Source organism: Dreissena polymorpha, chromosome 5, assembly GCF_020536995.1.
Source record: "Dreissena polymorpha isolate Duluth1 chromosome 5, UMN_Dpol_1.0, whole genome shotgun sequence".
In the NCBI taxonomy this organism is placed as follows: domain Eukaryota; kingdom Metazoa; phylum Mollusca; class Bivalvia; order Myida; family Dreissenidae; genus Dreissena; species Dreissena polymorpha.
In genome coordinates, this window is record NC_068359.1 from 11,659,810 (window position 1) to 11,681,819 (window position 22,010).

General features: G+C 36.2%; 1 protein-coding gene across 1 annotated transcript; it reads left to right on the plus strand.

Annotated features, from left to right (window-relative positions):
* The first annotated feature begins 16,153 nt into the window (after window positions 1-16,153).
* LOC127881425 (potassium voltage-gated channel protein Shab-like) lies at window positions 16,154-18,919 on the plus strand. Its single transcript, XM_052429304.1, has 4 exons — window positions 16,154-16,440; window positions 17,459-17,633; window positions 18,083-18,254; window positions 18,759-18,919. The coding sequence occupies exons 1-4, from the start codon at window positions 16,154-16,156 to the stop codon at window positions 18,917-18,919; spliced, it is 795 nt and encodes a 264-aa protein (XP_052285264.1).
* Window positions 18,920-22,010: the final 3,091 nt, after the last annotated feature.

Sequence of the window (22,010 nt, forward strand, 5' to 3'; positions counted from 1 at the left end):
ATGTATGATGTATGTATGTATGTATGTATGTATGTATGTATGTATGTATGTATGTATGTATGTATGTATGTATGTATGTATGTATGTATGTATGTATGTATGTATGTATGTATGTATGTATGTATGTATGTATGTATTTATGTATGTATGTATGTATGTATGTATGTATGTATGTGTATGTATGTATGTATGTATGAATGTATGTATGTATGTATGTATGTATGTATGTATGTATGTATGTATGTATGTATGTATGTATGTATGTATGTATGTATGTATGTCTGTATGTATGTATGTATGTATGTATGTATGTATGTATGTATGTATTTATGTGTGTGTGTGTGTGTGTGTGTGTGTGTGTGTGTGTGTGTGTGTGTGTGTGTGTGTGTGTGTGTGTGTGTGTGTGTGTGTGTGTGTGTGTGTGTGTGTGTGTGTGTGTGTGTGTGTGTGTGTGTGTGTGTGTGTGTGTGTGTGTGTGTGTGTGTGTGTGTGTGTGTGTGTGTGTGTGTGTGTGTGTGTGTGTGTGTGTGTGTTGTGTGTGTTGTGTGTGCGTGCGTTTGTGTGTGCGTGCGTGCGTGCGTGCGTGCGTGCGCGTGCGTGCGTGCGTGCGTGCGTGAATGCGTGAATGCGTGAATGCATGAATGCGTGAATGCATGCATGTATGCATGCATGCATGCATGCATGCGTATGTATGTAAGTACGTACGTACATTCGTATTTACATATATACATATGTGACCGTACGCGCATCTTGGTACTTTTATATTTTTTAATACAAATTCAATTAGTACGTACGTACGTACGTATGCATTTACATATATGCATATGTGACCGTACGCGCATCTTGGTACTTCTATATTTTTTATACAAATTCAATTAGTGACTACTGAGTGCAGACATAGAAACATTATGGGCAATAACTCATCGAATCAGAATGATTACATTGACATGAATAACAGTGTTTTGTACTTTCATTCAAATGTTTTGAGAGTTATAGAAATGGTTAAAGTTGAATAAAGAAGAGCTGTCTCCATAGGATGACATATGCCCCCGAAAAATGCTTTGATAGAAGTTATGAGCATTTTTCGAAACCTGAACGCTGATTTTGAAACCTAAACGCGGACCCTAAGTTCAAGGTAAAGGTAAAAGGGGTCAAACATTGTGTGCGTATGGTAAAGTCTTGTCCATATACACATGCTTACCAAATATGAAGGTTATATCTGAAGTGACATAGAAGTTATGAGCATTTTTTGAAACCCTAACACAGATTTTGAAACCCAAAACTATGACGACATACCATGTTATTTCACAGTAAGTCGATATAAACTAATCCAGCATTACAGGGGCGTAGATAATGGGGGGCAGGGGGGCGGCCCCCCCCCCAATATTTCGGCTAGTCATCGTTATATAAATAAACGTAAAATCCCCAAAAAATCGCCGCCACAAAACCAGTATTTTTGTAATCACGCGCCGTCAGTGCAGAAGCCATGTGTCCCCTCTCCGTCTGCTCTGAGGTTGCAAATAGTGATTTGTCAATATCCCTTGTTAGGTGTCATAAACTAGGGGCCGGGGTAAATGTCATTGCGTTAATTGTTTTATTGTTCTTTTCCGTGATTGCACTGTCGGTGTTTTGATTAGGGACAGGCGATTCTTTTAATTTTAATTGATCGCTTTAATTCAAAGGTAACTGCCACTTAAAACAATTTTGAGTAAATATACGCGTGAAAAACAGTAATTAGTTTGAAAATATTTTTGTTCTCTAAGTACATCAGTTATTATTTGATTAGAAATCATTGAAACAATATCATATATGTAATTGTTTAATGTTCAAAATGAGTATTCCTAATCAGCCTCGAAATTTTGCGTTTCCTAAGCGTACATTCGGGAAGAAAAAGCCAGAACAGCGTTCATTCCAATCTTGTTGGTTTGATTCCTTCACATGGCTCCACTACGATGAGGTATGTATATTAGTATTAAATTTTAATTTGCGATCGTTCTTATCTTTTATGAACCTAACGTTGATCTAAATACAAACGAAATTTAGAAAAAAAGACACAACATACAAAAAATACTCGTTTTGTAAAAAAAATTGTAGCTTAATAATGTTTCTTATTATTTTCATTAATATTTAACAAAAAATTTATTACAATGTTATGCTTTTCAGAGCCGGGACCTTGCGTTCTGCCATCTCTGCATGGCGGCCAAGAAGTTGGGCAAGATCCGCAACACGAAGGTGGACGGCAGCTTCATCAGTGACGGCTTCTCCAACTGGAAAGCGGGTACCGAGAAGTTCCGGAAGCACGACGAAAGCGAGTGCCACAAGGAGGCGGTCGAGCGACTGGTGACGCTTCCCGCCACGACGCGTGACGTGGGAGAGATGCTGTCAGCGGGGCACGCTAAGGAGAAGGCCGACAACCGGAAGCAGCTGCTGCAAATCCTACGCAGCATACGGTACCTCGCACGCCAGGGCATCGCGCTACGTGGGCACGACGTGGTTATTTATAACACTCTCCCATTTTCAGGTGTTAAATATGTCCATCAGTAATAAAATATATCCATTGTGAATGTAATGTTAATGTTTTTATTTCTCATATCACTTGTTAAACTCCGTCACTAAAAGACATAAACATTAACTTAATTTTATGTTGTAATTAGAGTGTTTGGAAAGAAAATAATAACATTTATATCAACATGAAAGTTCCCCCAAAACGCACCATATTAATTGTAATTGTATTTTTTTTCGGAACCACGGGAGAGGACAACCCTCTCAAACGAACCTCTTTATGTTCCCAGTACAGAAACTGGACCGCTCCCCCCCCCCCCCAATGTTGGGAGGTTATCTACGCCCCTGCATGACCATATTATTTGGGTACCATATACGATTCCATAATTTTTAAACAACACCCTTTGTCCACATAAATTATATCGACGCCTTCAGTTATATCGCCATGTCAACATTTTGTTACTTGCAAGTCATCAAGATATATGCCGTCATACAGTAAACGACACAGAAATAGTTAAATTTACAAAACGGCTAAAGGATAAAATATTTTTAGAGATTTAGGCTCTTATTCCAACATGCGGATTGTTTACGTCTTGACAACATATCTTATGTCGATAAATCAACATAATTTTAGGCGTCATGCTCTTTTGAAAATGACTTACCATCGTTGTTTTAGTCGACATGATGAGTTATTTTTGACGACATGACACCTTTTTCATATCATGCCGTCATAGAATGTTGACATCATCACAGTATCAGGGTGTACCATATACGTTTCCATACAAACTACGCTTTCATGACAGGCATTAAAAGCTATTTTCAAAATGAATAAATATTAACGTTCATTAAGTGATATTTCGGCGAGTCACAGTCACATAAAATCTCTTTGATAGACTTAAAATGCCAATTTTAAACTATTGCCAGTGTAGTTTGGGGCTTTGCTATTGGTATATATATTGAACGTAGTCCTATGCAATGTTGCAAACAGATCCTCGGTTTACACAAAATGATTTTGTAAATAATGACGAACTTGGTTGTCTTAATTGTCAATCCGCTAGATATGTAAATATTATTAAATATTTGATTAAACACGATACCATGTTATTTCACAGTAAGTCGATATAAACTAATCAGGCATGACCATATTATTGGGGTGTACCATATTCTATGACGGCATGATACGAAAAATGTGTCATGGCGTAAAAAATAACTCATCGTGTCGACGAAAACTAAGTTGGTAAGTCATTTTCACAAGAGCACGACGCCAAAAATTATGTTGATTTGTCGACTTAGAATATGTCGACCAAATATTTTTTTCGGGAAAAGCCAGAAACATTTACGTCGAGATTTTAACTTAATGTCATTATGGCAAGTAAAATTAAGAGGCAAAAACCTTCAAAACTATGACGACACACCATGTTATTTCACAGTAAGTCGATATAAACTAATCCGGTATGACAATATTATTGGGGTGCACCATATTATGTGATGGCATGATTTGAAAAAGGTGTCATGGCGTAAAAAAATAACTCATCGTGTCGACTAAAAGTATGATTGCAAGTCATTTTCTCAAGAACATGGCGCCACAAATTATGTTTATTTGTCGACTTAGATCATGTCGACCAAATATTTTTTCGGGAAAAGCCGGAAACATCTACGTCGAGACTTTAACTTTATGTCGTTTTGGCGAGTAAAATTAAGAGGGAAAAACCTACACAACTATGACGACATACCATGTTATTTCACAGTAAGTCGATATAAACTAATCCGGCATGACCATATTATTGGGGTGTACACTATACGCTTCCGTTTAATCTCACCAATATTAGTATTTTATCCAGGCCGTTTTAGCGTGGCGCGGCGCCACGCCGCTTTTTTGAAGCGCCTCGCTGACCCTTTCAAAGCAAATCAGCGCCACGCTGCCCTTTTCAAAGGCCGCCGCCCTGTTTTCCGCCGTGCGCGACCTTATTGATAACATCTTAATTGCCTCTTAACCAAGCTTCTAAGCCGACTATTATCAGCGAAGATTCGCGCGGTTGTGAATACGTCATGTGTGAATAACCATGTGTCAATATCAATCGATAATTTCAGTGGCTTTGTAACACTAATCGGTCCGGATACAATCGTGCACAGTTACTTAGGAGACTTGATGAAAACCTCGATGTTATTCACGTGGAAATTGTGCATTTCATGCATAATTCAGTTATATCAAAACATTTATTTTTACGCGTAATTAAATTTAAAAAAAAACACCAGTTGTATCTGTAAAATATTGATTTGAGTTCAATTTAATGCAAATAAAATAATATTAATTTACAGGGCTTGCACTAAGCGGCGTACGGCCGTATATTACGCCCGATAATTGTTTCCATACGCAGATTACAAAACCCCATGACGTCCACTGTACTTCCTGAAAATTGGCCATACGCCGAAAATAGCAACCCGTGACATATTAAAGCTGTCGATTAAAATAACGCTCCGCCTCCTATCCAATACAATTGGCGCAGGCTCACAGTAGATGTGTGTTGATGAATTATAGCAGACGACAATCTTAACACGTTTGCTGTTCACGGTTAGGCAGACCGCGCTTAATTGGAGCACGTGCTTGTTTATTGTCACGATGTTTTGATTACAATAACGTGTGAATGTCGGCAAAGAAGTTCATACCCCGTCTTGGACCCTGTTTGGCCAAAAGTTGTTAATTGTTGTAACAGTAGTAGGCCTGCACCATTGGTTCAATTCAGAACATTATGACCCGTTTGTAACTTGTCAAAATATGTTAATTGGCAAACACAGATATGAATTTTACAAAAATATTGAACTTGTACCACTTATCATTCGTGTTTAGAATGTCGCAACGTACGCTTTCCGATTTTGGCATTCCACTTTCGACGAAACGTAAATAAGAAATTGATGCAAATTGCTTGGTAAGCAAAACAAGTTTATATCGGAGACCAATTAACGTGTATTGAATTAATTGACAATGAACAAAAGACAGTACGGCGCCGTTCCTAGTTACACTTTTTGCGAAATAAAATGTACACAATACAACACGTGGTCATGAAAACAATGTCATTACGCAGAACTTTCTGACTATTCAACAAAGTGTTAGTGTTTGTGAATCTCCAGTTAAGATGCATATAAAGGACTTGTTTGTGCAATGTGTGTAACGTTTTAAATATAAATAATTGTTTAAGAGGGTAACTCATTTAACAGTATTCTAAGACATCTTTGAAAAGCTATAGTTTGTATAAGATATATATCCTATGGTGTTTAATCTTGTTTTTTGTTACTACATGAAAATATAAAAACACATAATAAAATATACATTCTGGATTTTGTTGGTTTAATTATTCAACAATAAATCTCAAAACTAAACATACAATGTTTGTGTGTAACAAAGCTTGTTATTAAGTCACTATACAGATATATTTGTGCCCTTTTTATGGATGTCGCGCGCTAAAGTGCCCTTTTTTGAAATTTTGCACCACGCTCTTTTTCCTTCCTGTATAAAACACTACCAATATAATGTTGACGATATATACTGTCAAATATATTTCGGCATATCCATATGTTTTATCCATGTCTTCATGAGTCATGTCGACATCCAGTGATCCACGCAGATATTACTCAAACATTTTTAAACAAAGAACGTATTGTCTTATGTTAAAGCGCATGGCATAGTCTAATGATAAACCGCATGAGGAGATAAACACTGCGAGGAGTTTGTCCTCTTGCATGCCGGAAACCCGCAGTGCTTAAAGTGTAAGCCATTGGATGCAGAGGACCCGAAGTCGAATAACTGTGAACGCAAACAGTTCGATCATAGTAATTAAATATCTTATTTTTCTTTGAGTATTTATTAAACCTTAGGTCACGTTGATAACATCTTTCTAGTTAAGATATTGATTGACATACTTAAAAAATATGCCCAAATCACGTCCTTGTTATTGCTTCAGACGGCGTTCGTTTGAATCGTTTGATTAAAACAATTTCATTAAAAAATATTTTAACAGCTTATTCGGAAACGCCTTACGATCTGTCCCTGCTATCTTAATGAAGATACAATTTAATTAAATCGAGCTTCGTATGAAAGCCGTGAAACAGGTCTTTCATTTCCTGTTTAAGAGACGATTTCCACCGACTACAATTACCAATTAAAAGCGCACAGCGTGTCATTTGGATATTATATGGTGCTAATGATAAATACATGTATTGGTAGCATTGATCTGAGGCCTCTAAATCCGCTTATGTGCAAATGAAAATCATTTATGCGCCGAAAAAGCTTGATTTTGCAAATACAGAAATAATATTCTGAGAGAAATGAGAAATACCCGGTGGCATATTGCATTTTGTTTGCAATTAAGTATGATAAATACATGAAGAAGACTGCTTTATTCCTCCCCTTTCACAGGGAAAGGCATATAGATTTGACTTTTTGTGTACGTTTGTCCGATTTTTGTGTTGCGTTTAAAACATATAGATGTAAAAGTAATAAAACCTTACAAAGATAATAATGAGCATTTGAGCATGCGCACCACTATGCTTTGATTCTACCTCAACGGATTTATGGCCTTTCGTTATAGCTCAGCAGATTAAGTCTATAAATCAAGAAATCGTTCAGTTTTTGATGCAAGCACCAAATTTGGCACACATACTCTTCAGTCGCTATAGATTTGATAAAGCACGTTAGCCAATACAAAATTTCAAAATGGCGTCCGTTTTCAAGATGGCCGCCGTCAGGATTGAAAAATGAAATAAAGGAACAAATTCTCTGAAAGGTTTTATTGCTGTGAATATTACTTGATTTTGATTTGGTACACAACAATTTGACTAGGTTGAATTTAAATTCAGACATTGTTTAAGTTTATAGTACACACAAATCCAACATGGCTTCAAAAATGGCCGCCAAGATGGCCGCAAAAACCTATTTATGATCATAGCTATGTTACTATCCACTCAAATTTGATGAATTTGGTGTCTATACCCAGGTTTCAGGGAGTAAAGAGCACATTTATTTCGTCAGACAAAGTGTAAGTTAATAATAACACACAGAAATCCAACATGGTGTCCAAAATGGCTGCCAAGATGGCCGCCAAAACATATTAATGACCATAACTATGTTACTTTCCACTCAATTTTAGATCTAGATTTTTGTGTCTATAGATGGGTTCAGGGGGCAAAGAACACATTAACGTCATCAGACACTTTTTAAGTTTATTATATATCACACAAATCCAAAATGGCCGCCAAGATGGCCGTCAAAACCTATTTATGATAATAAAATATGACTTTGTAACTGTCCACTCAAATTTGATTAATTTGCTGTCTATACCCAGGTTTCAGGGAAAACAGAACACATAGTTATCACATTTATATCTTCAGACAAAATGTAAGCTAATTATGTTGCACACACATCCAACACGGAGACCAAAATGGCCATTAACACAATACGAAGGACCACAGGTCCATAACTTGTTACTCAAAAGTTATGGTTGTTATGTAAAACGCCATAGTTTAGGAGACAAAGAACACTTTAATGGAGTTGAGGTTATATTTAAGCAGTTGAATAATCATAAACTCCAATTTATTGCATTTGGAAGAGAGAATGAACTAGCACATGACTTTAAAATAGGATAAGGTTTTACTGACTTCTGTAGACATCATTTTTTACCGTTGCTGAAAATCATTGAATAATAATTACAGCCTGAATATGCATGAGTTCTTCCAAAAGGTTAATATTATACACTTTGTGTTCCTTTGACTATTTATTTACATAAAAGCAGAAGTAGATGGTCTTATTGTCCCTCTCGGAGTAATGCAGGATCTAGATGAGCAAAGCTGTATCCTCGACCACCAACTGTGTGGTGCTACGACGGGATTGTTATACTGTTTCTTTAACTATTTCAACGTCTGCATCCACGGAAGACAGAACAACATAGCATCCCATTTAAAACAGGGTTGTGCTGATCAGAGCAATCATGCCGGCCGTGTTTTTGTCACGAGACAAAAAGTCTTCCGTTTTTACATGAGCATTCTGTTTCTTTGCTTAAACTCACAATATGATTCACGTTTGTTGCATCGTCTCCGGTGCGTGTTGTCTTTGTTATAATGACCGTCTTCGTAGCCATCGAACCCCACTGTCGCTTGTACGTTATGCATTTTCTATGAATCTACATAAAACTCGGCTATTGCGTTATATAAGTCGCCCTTCTCCATGGTCAAGGATTTAGAAAAGTGCCACCATCATGCATCCGTTTCATGAATACAGTTCATCTCAGCCTCACATGATGTGTCTATAGCATACTCTCAAATTGCCTGAGTGATCTGATGCTTATCTGCTGTACACAGTATGTTCTTGGTTTCAAAGAAGGCAGCAGGATGGAAGCTCAGTTCAAAAGACTATACGACTGCAAGGGAAGGATCTCCAGATTTGTACACCTCCAGAAACGCTAGAACAGAAGAGCAGAATAAAAAGCACGTTCAGAAGCGATCTTAACAGTCAAGCTATTCCCAAAAGCTTTGGCTCTGTATTTTCTCGTGAATTTATAAGCAAAGACCAACTTTCCTATGATATCTCTGATGATCGTTTTCCCAAACGCCTCAACTGCATGAACATTCACATCTGATCCAGCCACTATTGTATTGACCATGTTTCTCAGAGTAGGGTTAGCTGTGTATGGAGAGCAGGTTTGTAGTCTGTGTCTGCATTTTCTATAGATCAAAAGAATCCCCTTTGATGCATGCCTCAGTTGAATCTTTGTGTTGCGGAATTGAAGTCTAGGTCAGATCAGTGAAATCCTGCATCCCACTGTTGAGCTCGGATGATGCAGATAGGGTCCAAGGGTTTGCATTTCCTCGGCTATTTCACTGCCGCGAGTAAGACCCCATGTGCTCTATAAACACATCATCAATTTGTGCTCAATGACAAGATCACGTCCTAGCCCAGCATAGCATTGATGGCTCCTACGAACAACGTGAAAACCAATACCGAACTTTCGATAAACGTCTGGGTGCGTTTCCTCTAGCTTGCTTATTTGCAGCAAAGATGGATAGCAAATCGGGCACTGCCTGCTAATGCATCATCCAACACCCAGTACGATATGCTTTAATCAACACCCTTGAATTGTTAATCGTAAGCTGATAATTCAGCCATACTATGCTTGTCTTTGAGGTCTGGGCAAGTTCATGTTTCTTCTTCTCTGTAGCAAACTCGGGTTTGATATAAATCGCATAACATATCATCTGCTAGCGTCATTTTGCCCCTAAGAAGGGAAGAGTACAAATCCTTTGCATGATCCAGCAGTATCTGAATGTCTGGATCTTCCTGGGTCATTTCGGCTGTAGGCTGGCTGTGTATGCCCTTTTCAACAAGAAGATGGTCCCTTGAAGCCCTTTGGACAATTTTGTGTGTCACAATGAGCACAATTTGCGCATGTTCTCTATAGATTGCCTTAAGTAGGTTTTTGAGAGCGGTTTCTGCCATGAGGGATCCTTTGCCCCCCCCCCCCCCCGCAAGTTCATAAGTTTATGAAACATCCCAAATTTTTATCAACACTTTAAAGTTTAAACTACTTTGTGGCGCATCAGTGATGATTTCGGCAGCCTTCCAATACAAGGGTTGGTCAAACGTTACAATGGTGTGAAGGTTGTGGCAAGGTTGAAAACTAAGGCTTATGTAGACAGAATGCACGCTTTGTCCCCATTGTACATATTAATCATAGGCAAGAATTTGAATGACAATTGCAGCCCTGGGTACTGTATTTTCTGGTGCAAGATACGCATCATTCCCTGCAAATTCAGTGTTGCCTGAAGTTGAAAAATATCGATCCTCTTGTCAAAATCCAAAACTCACGGCAGGTCCAAACTATTGCGTTTCACATAACAAGCATCACGTCAAAAGTAATGAACTTGTGGTCCTTCGTACTGTGTTTGACGCCATGTGAGATTTCTGTGTAACATAATACACTTAAACTATGTCTGACAATCGTAATGTGTTCTTTGCCCCTCGAAACCTCGGTATAGACACCAAAATCATCAATTGTGAGTGGAAAGTTACAAAGTTATGATCATTAATAGATTCTGGTGGACATATTTGAGGCCATTTTTTACGCCATGTTGGATTTGTGTTTAATATAATAAACTTATACTATGTCTGATGATCGTAATGTGTTCTTTGCCCCTTGAAACCTATGTATAACCACCAAAATAATCAAATTTGAGTGGATATTTTCATAGTTATGATTATTAATAGGGTTTGGAAGCCATCTTTGCGATCATTTTAGACGCCATGTTGGATTTGTGTGTACATATTGTAAACTTAAACAATGTCTGATGATATTAATGTGTTCTTTTTCCCTAGTTACATAGTTATGATCATTAATATGTTTTGGTGGCCATTTTGGCGGCCATTTTGGACGCCATGTTGGATTTGTGTGAGGTATAATAAACTTAAGTAATGTATAATGATCTAAATTTGTTTTTGCCCCTTTAAACCTTTGTATAGCAACCAAAATAATCAAATTTGAATGGATATTTACATAGTCATGATCATTTATAGGTTTTGGTGGCCATCTTGGCGGCCATTTTCGACGTCATGTTGGATTTGCGTGTTCTATTGTTAACTTAAACAATGTCTGATGATCTTTGTGTGTTCTTTGGCCCTTGAAACTTAGTTATAGACAACACATTTATCAAATTTGATTGTATAGTTACATATTTATGATCATTAATAGGTAATTGTCAGCCATCTTGGCGGCCATCTTGAAAAAAACAACTTTCCGGAGGTCCGATTGTGGTAAACTTTTGATATGTGTTAAAGGACCTTCTACCCTACCAGGATCAGTTAAAATACCCTTTGTAGCATTTTTTTGGTGGTTAAAGGTATTTTTTCATATATTGACCGTACTAGTACTTCTTGCTAAAAACAGAGTATTGGCGGCCATCTAGAAAAAAATGCCGCCATTTTGAATTTTCAAGTGGCTAACGTGCTTTTTGGGGTACCTTAAGGTAATGTATGCTAAGTTTCATGCTTGCATCACTAAGTGAACGATTTTTTCAATAATCAGCGCAGCTATTAGCAAATATACATATTGTGCAGTTGTGTCGTAACGCAACAGTATTTCTTGGTCTGTGACGATACCCTACGAGCACATTAACCAGCATTTAAAAAAGGAAACCTTCAATGTTCGTGTGCATTTTGTATGCATGTTTCGTTCGTTTTGAGACAAAAATGAATGTGGGGCATCCGTGTCACAGGTTCGTGTATAGTCGTGTATAGTCAAAAAGGATGCACCTGATTCGTTAACAAAATTCTATAGCAATAGGTATTCGTATTAATGAATTTAAACAAGTAAAGTTGCGCCTGATTTCTCCCACTTGACGAAAAAAAAAATATTATGAGCAGATATGTCAAACCATGAGAAGTTATGGCAAACAATGAGAACATTTCCCGAACTGAAATGGAACATCATAAGGATCAAATTCTTCCTTACGAATTTATCTAGCATTACACTTAACGCGGCCGAATTTAATTGGTTCAATTGTCATTATTTTTAGAAAGTTCCAAATCTACCATATGAAGATAAAACTGATAATCATAGATAAAGAAATCTTCCTTATGGACTAAATAATTAACAAATCTTCCTAAAGAACCACGTGGTGGGTCATTGCCAGGGGAAACTCTAATCTCTTGTAAGGGAATAAACATGGGTACCATCGGCCGCTGTGTTACCAAATTTAAAGTCATAATATTGAACAGCCTCACTTTTTAAACTTTCTTTTTCATCTTTGCAAATTATTTGAATTCGCCTCACAACTAACAAATGGAAGTCGTATAATTAATTGCTTTTTAAGTGCTCGCTTATGAATATGTTATTTAAAAGGTCGGTTTTAGTAATGCGATACCGATAATAACACTTGCAAATTATGACATAAAGGTGGATTTTGAAACTGAATAAGTGACACACATGTTTGTCTTGTTAATAACTAGTATTCTGCTTGGATACGTCGTGATAGCACATTCGATACGTTCATAACTTACAACAGTACTTCGCAGTTTGTGCTTTTAAGTAAATTGTCCTTTAATGAACATCGCTTGTATTTTGAGAATAAACTTGCTTTCTTTAGTGTAAACGAATAAACGAACAGCTGACATGAAGCCCTTTGTGGAACCTAAGGTCGAATTGTTCGATTGTTGCTGTTCTTTTTAAAGGGGCCTTTTTACGTTTTGGTAAATTGACAAAATTAAAAAAGTTGTTTCAGATTCGCAAATTTTCGTTTTAGTTATGATATTTGTGAGGAAACAGTAATACTTAACACTTTCCTTGCTCTAAAAGAGCCATTATATGAATCTTTTGACAATTAAAAAACCTGAAAATTATAAAGCGTTGCAACGCGAAACGATTGAAAAATTTTGAGAGCTCTGTTGTTGTCGTTGAAGTATAAAATACCTCTGTCATTGTATGAGCACGGATGGCCGAGTGGTATAAGCGGTAGACTTTGTGCTCCAGGACACGAGGGATCAGTGGTTCGAGCCTAGTTGAGTTTTTTTGTTATTGTATTCTTGTTGTTGTTTTTACGGGAGCATTTTAGATGAAATGTTTACATTTATCAATATAAAATGACAAACTTCAATACATGCCAAAATCTGTGAAAAGGCCCCTTTAAATCTTACAGATTAAGTTGCCGGAGTCAATTTGCTTGAAACTATTTAATACAAATTTATAAGTTACCACAATATATACATCAAATTATGTCAAATATGTAATACAAAAAATGATGTCGACATTAAACAGAGCACCATGCAAAAGAAGTCATACATAAAAAACGACATATTTGCAGATGTTCAGGTGGTTTCTGGTTTGCCTATTTAAATCGGTCAAGGTATAAGAAAGGTTCGGTTGCATCGTTAGATATGTATTAAGTAGTGATGGTAGACAGCAACTGTTGAAACGTTTGGCTGCATGATGTTTATTGATTGTTAATGGTCGTGAGCAGCAACAGCGTACGAATGAAAATTATGTTGCAATGAGGTAAAAAATAATACATATAGTTGAACAACGTTTTTGCCAATAAGATGGATAAGTGCAAGGTAAAATTAATCAAGTGAACGTCAAAGTGAGATTGGGTACTATGTTTAAGGTTGAACAGGATAATGAGAAACTACTGTGTCCGATTGAGCATGTTTTATAATACACTAAGTGGTAAAATGGAGTTTAAACTGTTCTAGAGCCTTGTTGAATTTTTGAAAAGCAAAATAAGGTCAAGAACAAATAAAGTTGGGTTATATGATTGAAATGGAGAATGTTATTATTAATTACTAAGTACTAAGTACGAATCACCATGTTGTAGCAATAGGTGCTGGTGCTGAAAAAGTGCAATCTTGATAAACAATTGCAATGTCTAACAGTTCATGGTCAAACGAGGCTGGCTGATGGTTCTGGTCATAACTAACAACCGTGTAAGCGTGAAACGGTTGGTGTGAACGATGTGGTGCTAGAAGAAATGGTAGAATTATGATGACATCCTGGGAGATGTCAGACAATATCGTCAAGAGCAAAACACTTGTTGTTTTTGTGATCAGACTAAAACATACAATGTATATTAAGTTCTTTTGATACTCCAGAGGCATCACATGCAAAAAAACAAACAAACAAAAACCCGATTAATAATTACAAATTGTATGAATAATTTCAAACCGTTTCTTTATTTTTTATTTTTAAAGTAACATGGCATGAGAACTGCATCCAGAAATGTTTGTGGACCATGGCTTCAAGCGCGTCGACTATATCAATTGAAACACGTGTGTACTGAAGGTAGAAATTATTAAATAACTGTTGCTGTCTTTTTTCTTGGGATATCATTAGTGTTTAAGAGCGTACATGTGTATAATACATGCCTGACTAATCTCCAGGTATGTTGAATTATCCCGTGTGTTTAGTTGTCATAAATAAAATGCTTGAATACATTTTGATAATTATTTATTATGTACAATTAAAGTCGTCTCCGTTAGTTTTAATAGCACAGTTGGGTATAATAACGGTAAATCTAATATTCATGTGATCAATTGATTGTCATGATTCGGGAAATCAATAGTTGAAAAGTTTAACCTTTAATATGATTTCTGTAAAGTTAAATCGATAAACTTTGCAAGTGATTGTTTTAATAAAGTCAATAAAGTATAGTCAAACCCACCGTAGTGGATGGCCCCTTTCGGTTTACAGTGCGCACTTCATTTACAAGTTAAATCCACCGGAATATTTTTTGATGCAAATTCCTTTTTTTCTATATAATTGAATTGTTTTCGTATGGTTGTAAGTAAATGTATCGGTCTTGTACAACGACTTTCGATTTGCTTTCTATTTGCTGTTTCGTATTGACTTTAAGCTGACTCGTATAGCGTATTATTCGCATATTAGTAATTGCAAACTGGATAAATATGGGCACTTCAAATCGAAATATGAACAAATGTACAAAATTTGTCGTCGCTTTTAAAGTATTTCTGTCAAAGTGAAGAAATCTTGCAAACATATTAATCAGCATGTTAACCTGTGAAACTCCATATTTAAACTAAAAACGCCTTGTTTCTAAAATTATAGGATTTTAAAATAATATTAACTAGCTAATCTCCATGTCGTTCTATTCTCTCACATACCATCTCTGCCATCACAAGAAAATCCTGTCAGATCTGGGAGGATTTTTCGTTTAGTTTAAGTATTATATTATGAAAAGTAGTATCATTTTCTTTTATATTTTAAAAATAGCGAATAAGTTTATGTTCCTAGCATTTTTTACCTTAATTAAAAACGGGAAAATTAGTGTACCACGTGGCTCTGCTTTCATCACGTGGTTTGTTATAACGGAAGGGATTTGATTCAGCTACGCTGGTTCCAATCAAATCTCTCCGCGGATGTTGTTAACTAGCATGTTCGCTTTTGTACCTCAATACTGCGGAGTTGTTTTCATTTCCGACATAACCGGAGTTATAACCCCTTTTAGCAAAGAATATTTTTTGTAACTTAAAATGTATTGTTGCTAGATTGCCGTAACGTTAACTAATAAACCATCATTGGAGACAAAAGTGGAATGTCGGGGCTTTCCTTTCTATGAGCCGATGTAAAACGTCTGTATTTCTTCCGATATGTCGACTCTTTCACAATTCATTGACGTGAATTATTGGCTAACAGCTAATGCTTCTTGCCACGCCATGATCAATATGATTTGCATAACATATTCATATATAATCAAAGTTAAATCTACCCGGTATTCTCTGGAAACGATCGCTAGGAACGATTTGCTGGAAATCTGTGGTTTAAATAACGTTTTAGTTCTTTTATTGATGTGAAATTAATTATATACACAGGAATTCACTGACTTGTTTGTTTTATTATTAATTATTAATTTATTTCAATATCTGTCATATCGGTGGCTTTTAAGTTGCTCGTCTTATACCTTCAACTTTATCCATACGCATCAGTGTCAGTACTCAACAAGCCAATTCTGAGACTAACAAAAAGACTGAGAACCAAAACAAAAATGTTCAGCGTTCGAATGTAAACAGGCTACAAATCCATATCACTGTTTACTGGCTAAACACAGCGGCGAATTTAAATTGTACTTCTTCAACAAATAGTAAAGAACAAACCTCGCTATGCGCTGTAAGATCAACGTTTCGGGAACTTTGTTCGAATTTGACCGCAACGTGCTGAAGAACTTTCCCCACCACACCCTGGTCGATTTATTTCCGCCGGAGGAATTTGTAGGAAACCGAGAGGAAGTATTCGTCGGCCGTTCGGCGGAAACGTTCGCCGCCATCTTAGGGTACTACCAGACCGGGGAGCTCCACATGCCGACTACGGTGTGCCCTCATGCGTTCCGCCGAGAACTGGAGTTCTGGAAGGTCCCTGCAGAAGATATGCAGACCTGCTGTTCTTTTAGGTTGTCTTTTTTCAGGTTTTGTATTTATTTAATTTAATGTCTTTCATGTTCTTTAATTTCTTATTTTTAATGCATGTATTTTCTTTATGTATTTCTTTTTATAGATTCTTTCTTCCTTTCTTTCTTTCTTCTGTGTGTTATCTTTCTTTATTGCTTTCATACTTTCTGGAATTAATTTATTTTCCTTCTTCCTTTCTTTGTCCATGTATGATTTAATATAATTCAATTTTTTCTTTTATTTCTGTTTCATAAGACATATATTTCCTTTCTTTATTTCGCATTTTACGCCTTTTTCAATCGTTTCTCTTCTTCTGATTCTTTTTTGTCTTTCCTCTTACTTACTTATTTAAAAATCTCGATTTTTTAATAAATATTTTAATTATGTTCTTTCTTTAGTTCTATTTACTAAAACAGTCATGTTAACACATTTCCAAATTCAAGCTTTCTGCAATACAACACATAAATTTGTTATTCAAATATATATGTTATTTTTACTCATAACTTTTCCATATTATGTTGTTGGGATTCAAAGTTGTTTACATTGTGCATGCATACACAAATCGTAAAAGAAGTCTATTTTCGATAGTACGCGATGTGAGTGTAAATAAAATCTGTGTTCATAGATGTTCTAGTACTTTATTTATTTACATTTGTTGTGAAACCAATCTAAAACAAGACTCGACTAGAAAACGACAATCCGTGTACGCATTATAGAAAACATATCGACAATCCATGTACGCATTATAGACGACAATCCATGTACGCATTATGGACGACAATCCATGTACGCATTATAGAAAACGACAATCCATGTACGCATTATAGAAAACGACAATCCATGTACGCATTACAGAAAACGACAATTCATGTACGCAGTATAGAAAACGACAATCCATGTATGCATTATAGATAACGACAATCCATATACGCATTATAGAAAACGACAATCCATGTACGCATTATAGAAAACGACAATCCATGTACGCATTATAGAAAACAAAGAATGTATGCAATTCAGATACTACGGCTTCTTGAACGAGTTTGAAACCCACCAAGATTTCAAGATGGCGTCGCAGAAAGAAGACCGGAAGCACCAGTCACTTCCGGTAGTATCGGGAAACTCAAAACTAAGGAATCTCAGGGGCCGAGTCTGGAACGTGATCGATAACAGAACGCCAACGTTGGCGTCAAAGGTGACATTATTTGCTTGCTATGTCAACATCAATGACGTTCATAAGAAAACATCCAAGGTTATCAAAAAATTATCCCTGTAAGGAAAGCAATCTATACCAGACTTCATAACGCTCTTTATTGTGTGAGGTTTGACGCTCCTGAACCCGGTGTAAACCTCAGATCCTATGCCTGTCGTTGGTAACTGTTCCCTTCTTCTTAATTTGTGACTATTAGTCATATGCCATTAATAAAATACCAAGTTTTATTGATGGTAACATTCCAGTCCTGCTCGTGCAACGGGAAACGTACTTTGTTGATATTTTTTAAATTGACAGCATTAACATACCAGTATGTAAAGTTAAACGTTTAGTATGTCAATATAAGGGCCGTTTCCGCCTTTAACAATAAAGACCTATTGGTTTAAAAGGAAACGTTCTATAATGATAACCCAGTTATAAAACTTTTTCAGGTCTATTTGGCGATAGTGTTTCTGATGATTCTGCTCACGATTGCTGTAACAGCCCTCAGCACAGAGCCTCGATTTCAAAGGAAAGTGACAAAATGTGAGCTCCTGGAATACCTAGACGCTACCGAAAACGAGTATGCAGCAAAAACTCATGAGCATTTCGGTGATATGGATTGTAATAGCGGATCAGTTATCGATTATCAGGACGATGATTTTGTCGAGTATGATTTTTACTATGAAGAGATGGAAAATGGAACCGACTTAGATGATGAATGGGTGAATGGAACCAAAACATCACAAGGAAAGATATCACTCCCAAACCTAAAAAGAAAGATTGCTGTATGTGTTATTCTAGAATATTTATTTACGACATTCTTCACACTGGATCTGGTTATGCGCCTTTTGACGTGCCCAAATATTAGACATTTTTGTACGAGCTTTATGGCCTGGATCGACATAATCTCTCTTGCTGGATTCTACATTCACCTGGCGGTCACTGGCGCGTTCAAAGAGCTAATCTACAATGATGGATGGATCAAAGCGGTCAACTACTTGCAAGTATTCAGAATTCTTCGCTTGTTACGCGTCGTAAGAAACGTCCGCGCTTGTCGCGTGCTTAAATTCTCCTTGCGCCAGAACTTAAGAGACTTGACCTTACTCGCCATGTTTCTACTTATAGCCGTGAGCGTCAGCTCGAGTTTGATTTACTTCATAGCACCTCGAGAGAGAATTGCCGCGATTTCCGATGGAGCTTATTGGGCCGTGATCACGCTGACCACTGTGGGATACGGTGACATTACACCGGTAACTGGCCCCGGGCGCGTGCTGGCCTCAATATAACGCTTACGATAACATTAACATACCTGGGAGCACGAATGTGAATTAAATTAATTGCGGAATTTCACAATAGATCAAATCGAATAACACGCGATTTTGTTCCCCTCGGAATAATATGCATTGAATAGTACAGTGAATGTATACAATACTGTATTAATAAGCTAAAATTATCACTATACAAACTGTCCAGGCGTTGCGCACTTTTATGATTGTGGACAATTGCGCTATTGTGTTTGTGTAGCTATTATAGATGTGCCGTCGTTATTATTGCATCGATTTTGCTAATTGAAATTTAGATACAACCTCGATAATTTATTGATTTATTGATTTTTAAATTTGATAAATATTTCTAAAACTTGAGTTGAATCGGATTACGTTAAAGTCCCAGTTCGCGGAAAAGATCGTTGTTTTGCATTTAAATCGTATAGCGAGAAATAAACTTCACATAAATTCATTGCGATATATTTGTTATCGAGCTTGACATCGAAAACCTGGTAAAAATCGATTTTGAATAGATAAAATAATATATAAATGATCATAATACATGCATTTGGCGAAAATCATTGCAGCGTCGGGATATATGCAAATTATATCTATATTTAGCTTTGCTAAACTTTATAAGCATAATTATGGAAGATAAAAACATACATTTGGCAAAAACGTAGCGTTGTAACTCAGTTTCCGTCTGTAACAGATGTCTTTCCATTTGTTTTTACCTTCCCTCCGCTAAATTCGCCCGTATCCGCAATTGTGTTTGTTTATGTTTGAATTCACGTATCGAATCATAAATATTAAATAGGTCGTTTTCGTACTTTACCGTACTCGACCCCAAAATAAACATCGCTATATTGTTTGTTTTCAACCGATTTTAACCGGATTTTCAGTGATATCCGCAATAAAAACACGCTTTCTTACGATTTTGTCCATATATATAGCCATGACAGGGGACTTTAATCCGTCTTTTTAAACCCACAAACGAATTAATCCTTTCTACGATCGAACTTGCGGACTGGACGCAACCTTCTAGATTATGTGGTCCGTTTTCACACGGTGGTGTTCCTATGTAATATGCAACAGACAACTTTCGCATTGAGAAAACTTAATAGTTTAGGTCACGAATTTACTTGTGACTATTGCCAAGTGACGTGATGTCGGGCAATCGGAGGGTACATGGACGCTGCAAAAACGATTTGTATGAACTTTTTTGTTACTATCATATGTGTGTCACATAAAACAAAAGAAAGGTTGTACATGATGTTTTAATTTATTTTTATTTTACATTAGATTCAACCACTTTATTTAAGTTGTCCATTCCCAGGGTTCCATATGTTGTTCATGGTGATCTTTATACAAAGGGAAGTAATCATCACAGTAAAAGCCCGCTTTGGCTAGCTATATATATGCGTACAGAATATTTGCACATTTTACGCAAAATTTGATTTGCTGACAAACTCGTTCCCTCTATATAGCTAAAACTCTCTCCTCTTTTGTTTAATGTACCCTCCTTTATTTACTGCACCGCCCTTTTTTAATTGCAATCCACTTTTATTTAGTTTTGCACTCCTCTTTTTATATCTCGTGGCCACGACATAGCTATCTCGTGGCCACGAGTTAGTAAGTCGTGGCCTCGATTTACTAAGTCGAGGCCACGAGATAGAAAAAAAGAGGAGTGCAATTTAAAAAAAGAGGAGTGAATGTCACCTCTATACCACCGTAAAATACCGTACACTGTCTGTTAAATATAAATTTGACTTATTTGATAAGCTCATATTGCCTATTTTGCGCTATGGTCTGAGGTTTGGGGGATTAAACGACGCGCATGTGCTAGAATAAATCATTTACATTTTTGTAAAAGAATACTGAATGTACACCTACTGACTTAAAACAGTTTTGTTTATGGCGAACTAGGAAGAACTTCTCTCCGTACGATAAGAGCTGTAAATGTAGTAAGATATTGGTTAAAAATCGTCATGTTAGAGGACTATAAATATGTTAAATGTATGTACAACACTATGTTTAGAGAAATGGCAAGCAGACCAAATTTTACAAACTGGGCTAATTGTGTTTGCTGGCTTTTGCATTCACTTGGATTTATTATAAAAGGCTATATCATAATGTTGGCGATGGTAATATATTTGTGTCTATGTTAAATTGTAATAGTTGTCATATGCTCGAAGATGAGTATCAAGTTAAAATTGAATGTAAACAATATACAGAAATAATTTAGTTGTGCATTGATTACTAGTATTGGGAAAACCAATACAAATATGTTTTAATTTGTTGAATTAAGGTATTAGCACTCTAATGAATTTCGTGCAATATCGCATTATTTCGTACATATCCGTCACTCCGAAAGGCTTCCGGCTACGTTCGGAAAACTACGAATATTCGATAAATATCGCTTTGAAATACTAAATGAAGGACCCGAAAACTACATAAAGTGACAACAAATATGTCCTACACTGTACTTGGCAGGTTGGGTCGTTTTAAGAAAAAGCAATTTGCCATCTCTAAAGAGAAAGATTCATACAAGTGTTATTGTTTATCATAATTATATGACTGGAGTTAATGATATAAGTTAACTTTTGGATGGCAGTGTTGATAATTATAAAGTAAACGACTCCTAGTAATAGGGTAGTATTTTATGTGAACAAAGCTTTTAAACTAAGAAACTTGTTTTGTTTAATCTCTATTTTCAATTTCCTTAGACAATTAGAACACATTCGTACTGAACAATTTTATTTAGATTTATTATGATAACATTGATAGACCTCTCGCTTTTTTTTGCTTGTATATGAAAACGTACTCTATTTTCTTACCATTTACTGATCACTTGACCACTCGTTTTTATTTGTACATAACATTTATGTGTTGAATACTCAGAGAGAATTTTTATTGTATAAACAATAAACTGTAAAACTGTTATTTTATTTGTAATATTTATTAAACCCAATGACAAGAAAAACATTTAACTACTTCAACAAAAATAGATTTCTCAAAACGATATACTCCATGCGTACGATAATCGATCCTTACTTTAAAGAACAGCTGTTCTGAAGTTTATTGATGCATTGTCTAATATATATGCGACTAG

Excerpts from the sequence above, each read along its gene's own strand:
- LOC127881425 (XM_052429304.1), top strand. The coding sequence starts at position 16,154 with ATGCGCTGTAAGATCAACGTTTCGGGAACTTTGTTCGAATTTGACCGC. Across the intron at positions 17,634-18,082 it reads CGCCAACGTTGGCGTCAAAG|GTCTATTTGGCGATAGTGTT; the intron begins GTGACATTATTT and ends AAACTTTTTCAG. Across the intron at positions 18,255-18,758 it reads GCATTTCGGTGATATGGATT|CCGTGAGCGTCAGCTCGAGT; the intron begins GTAATAGCGGAT and ends TTCTACTTATAG.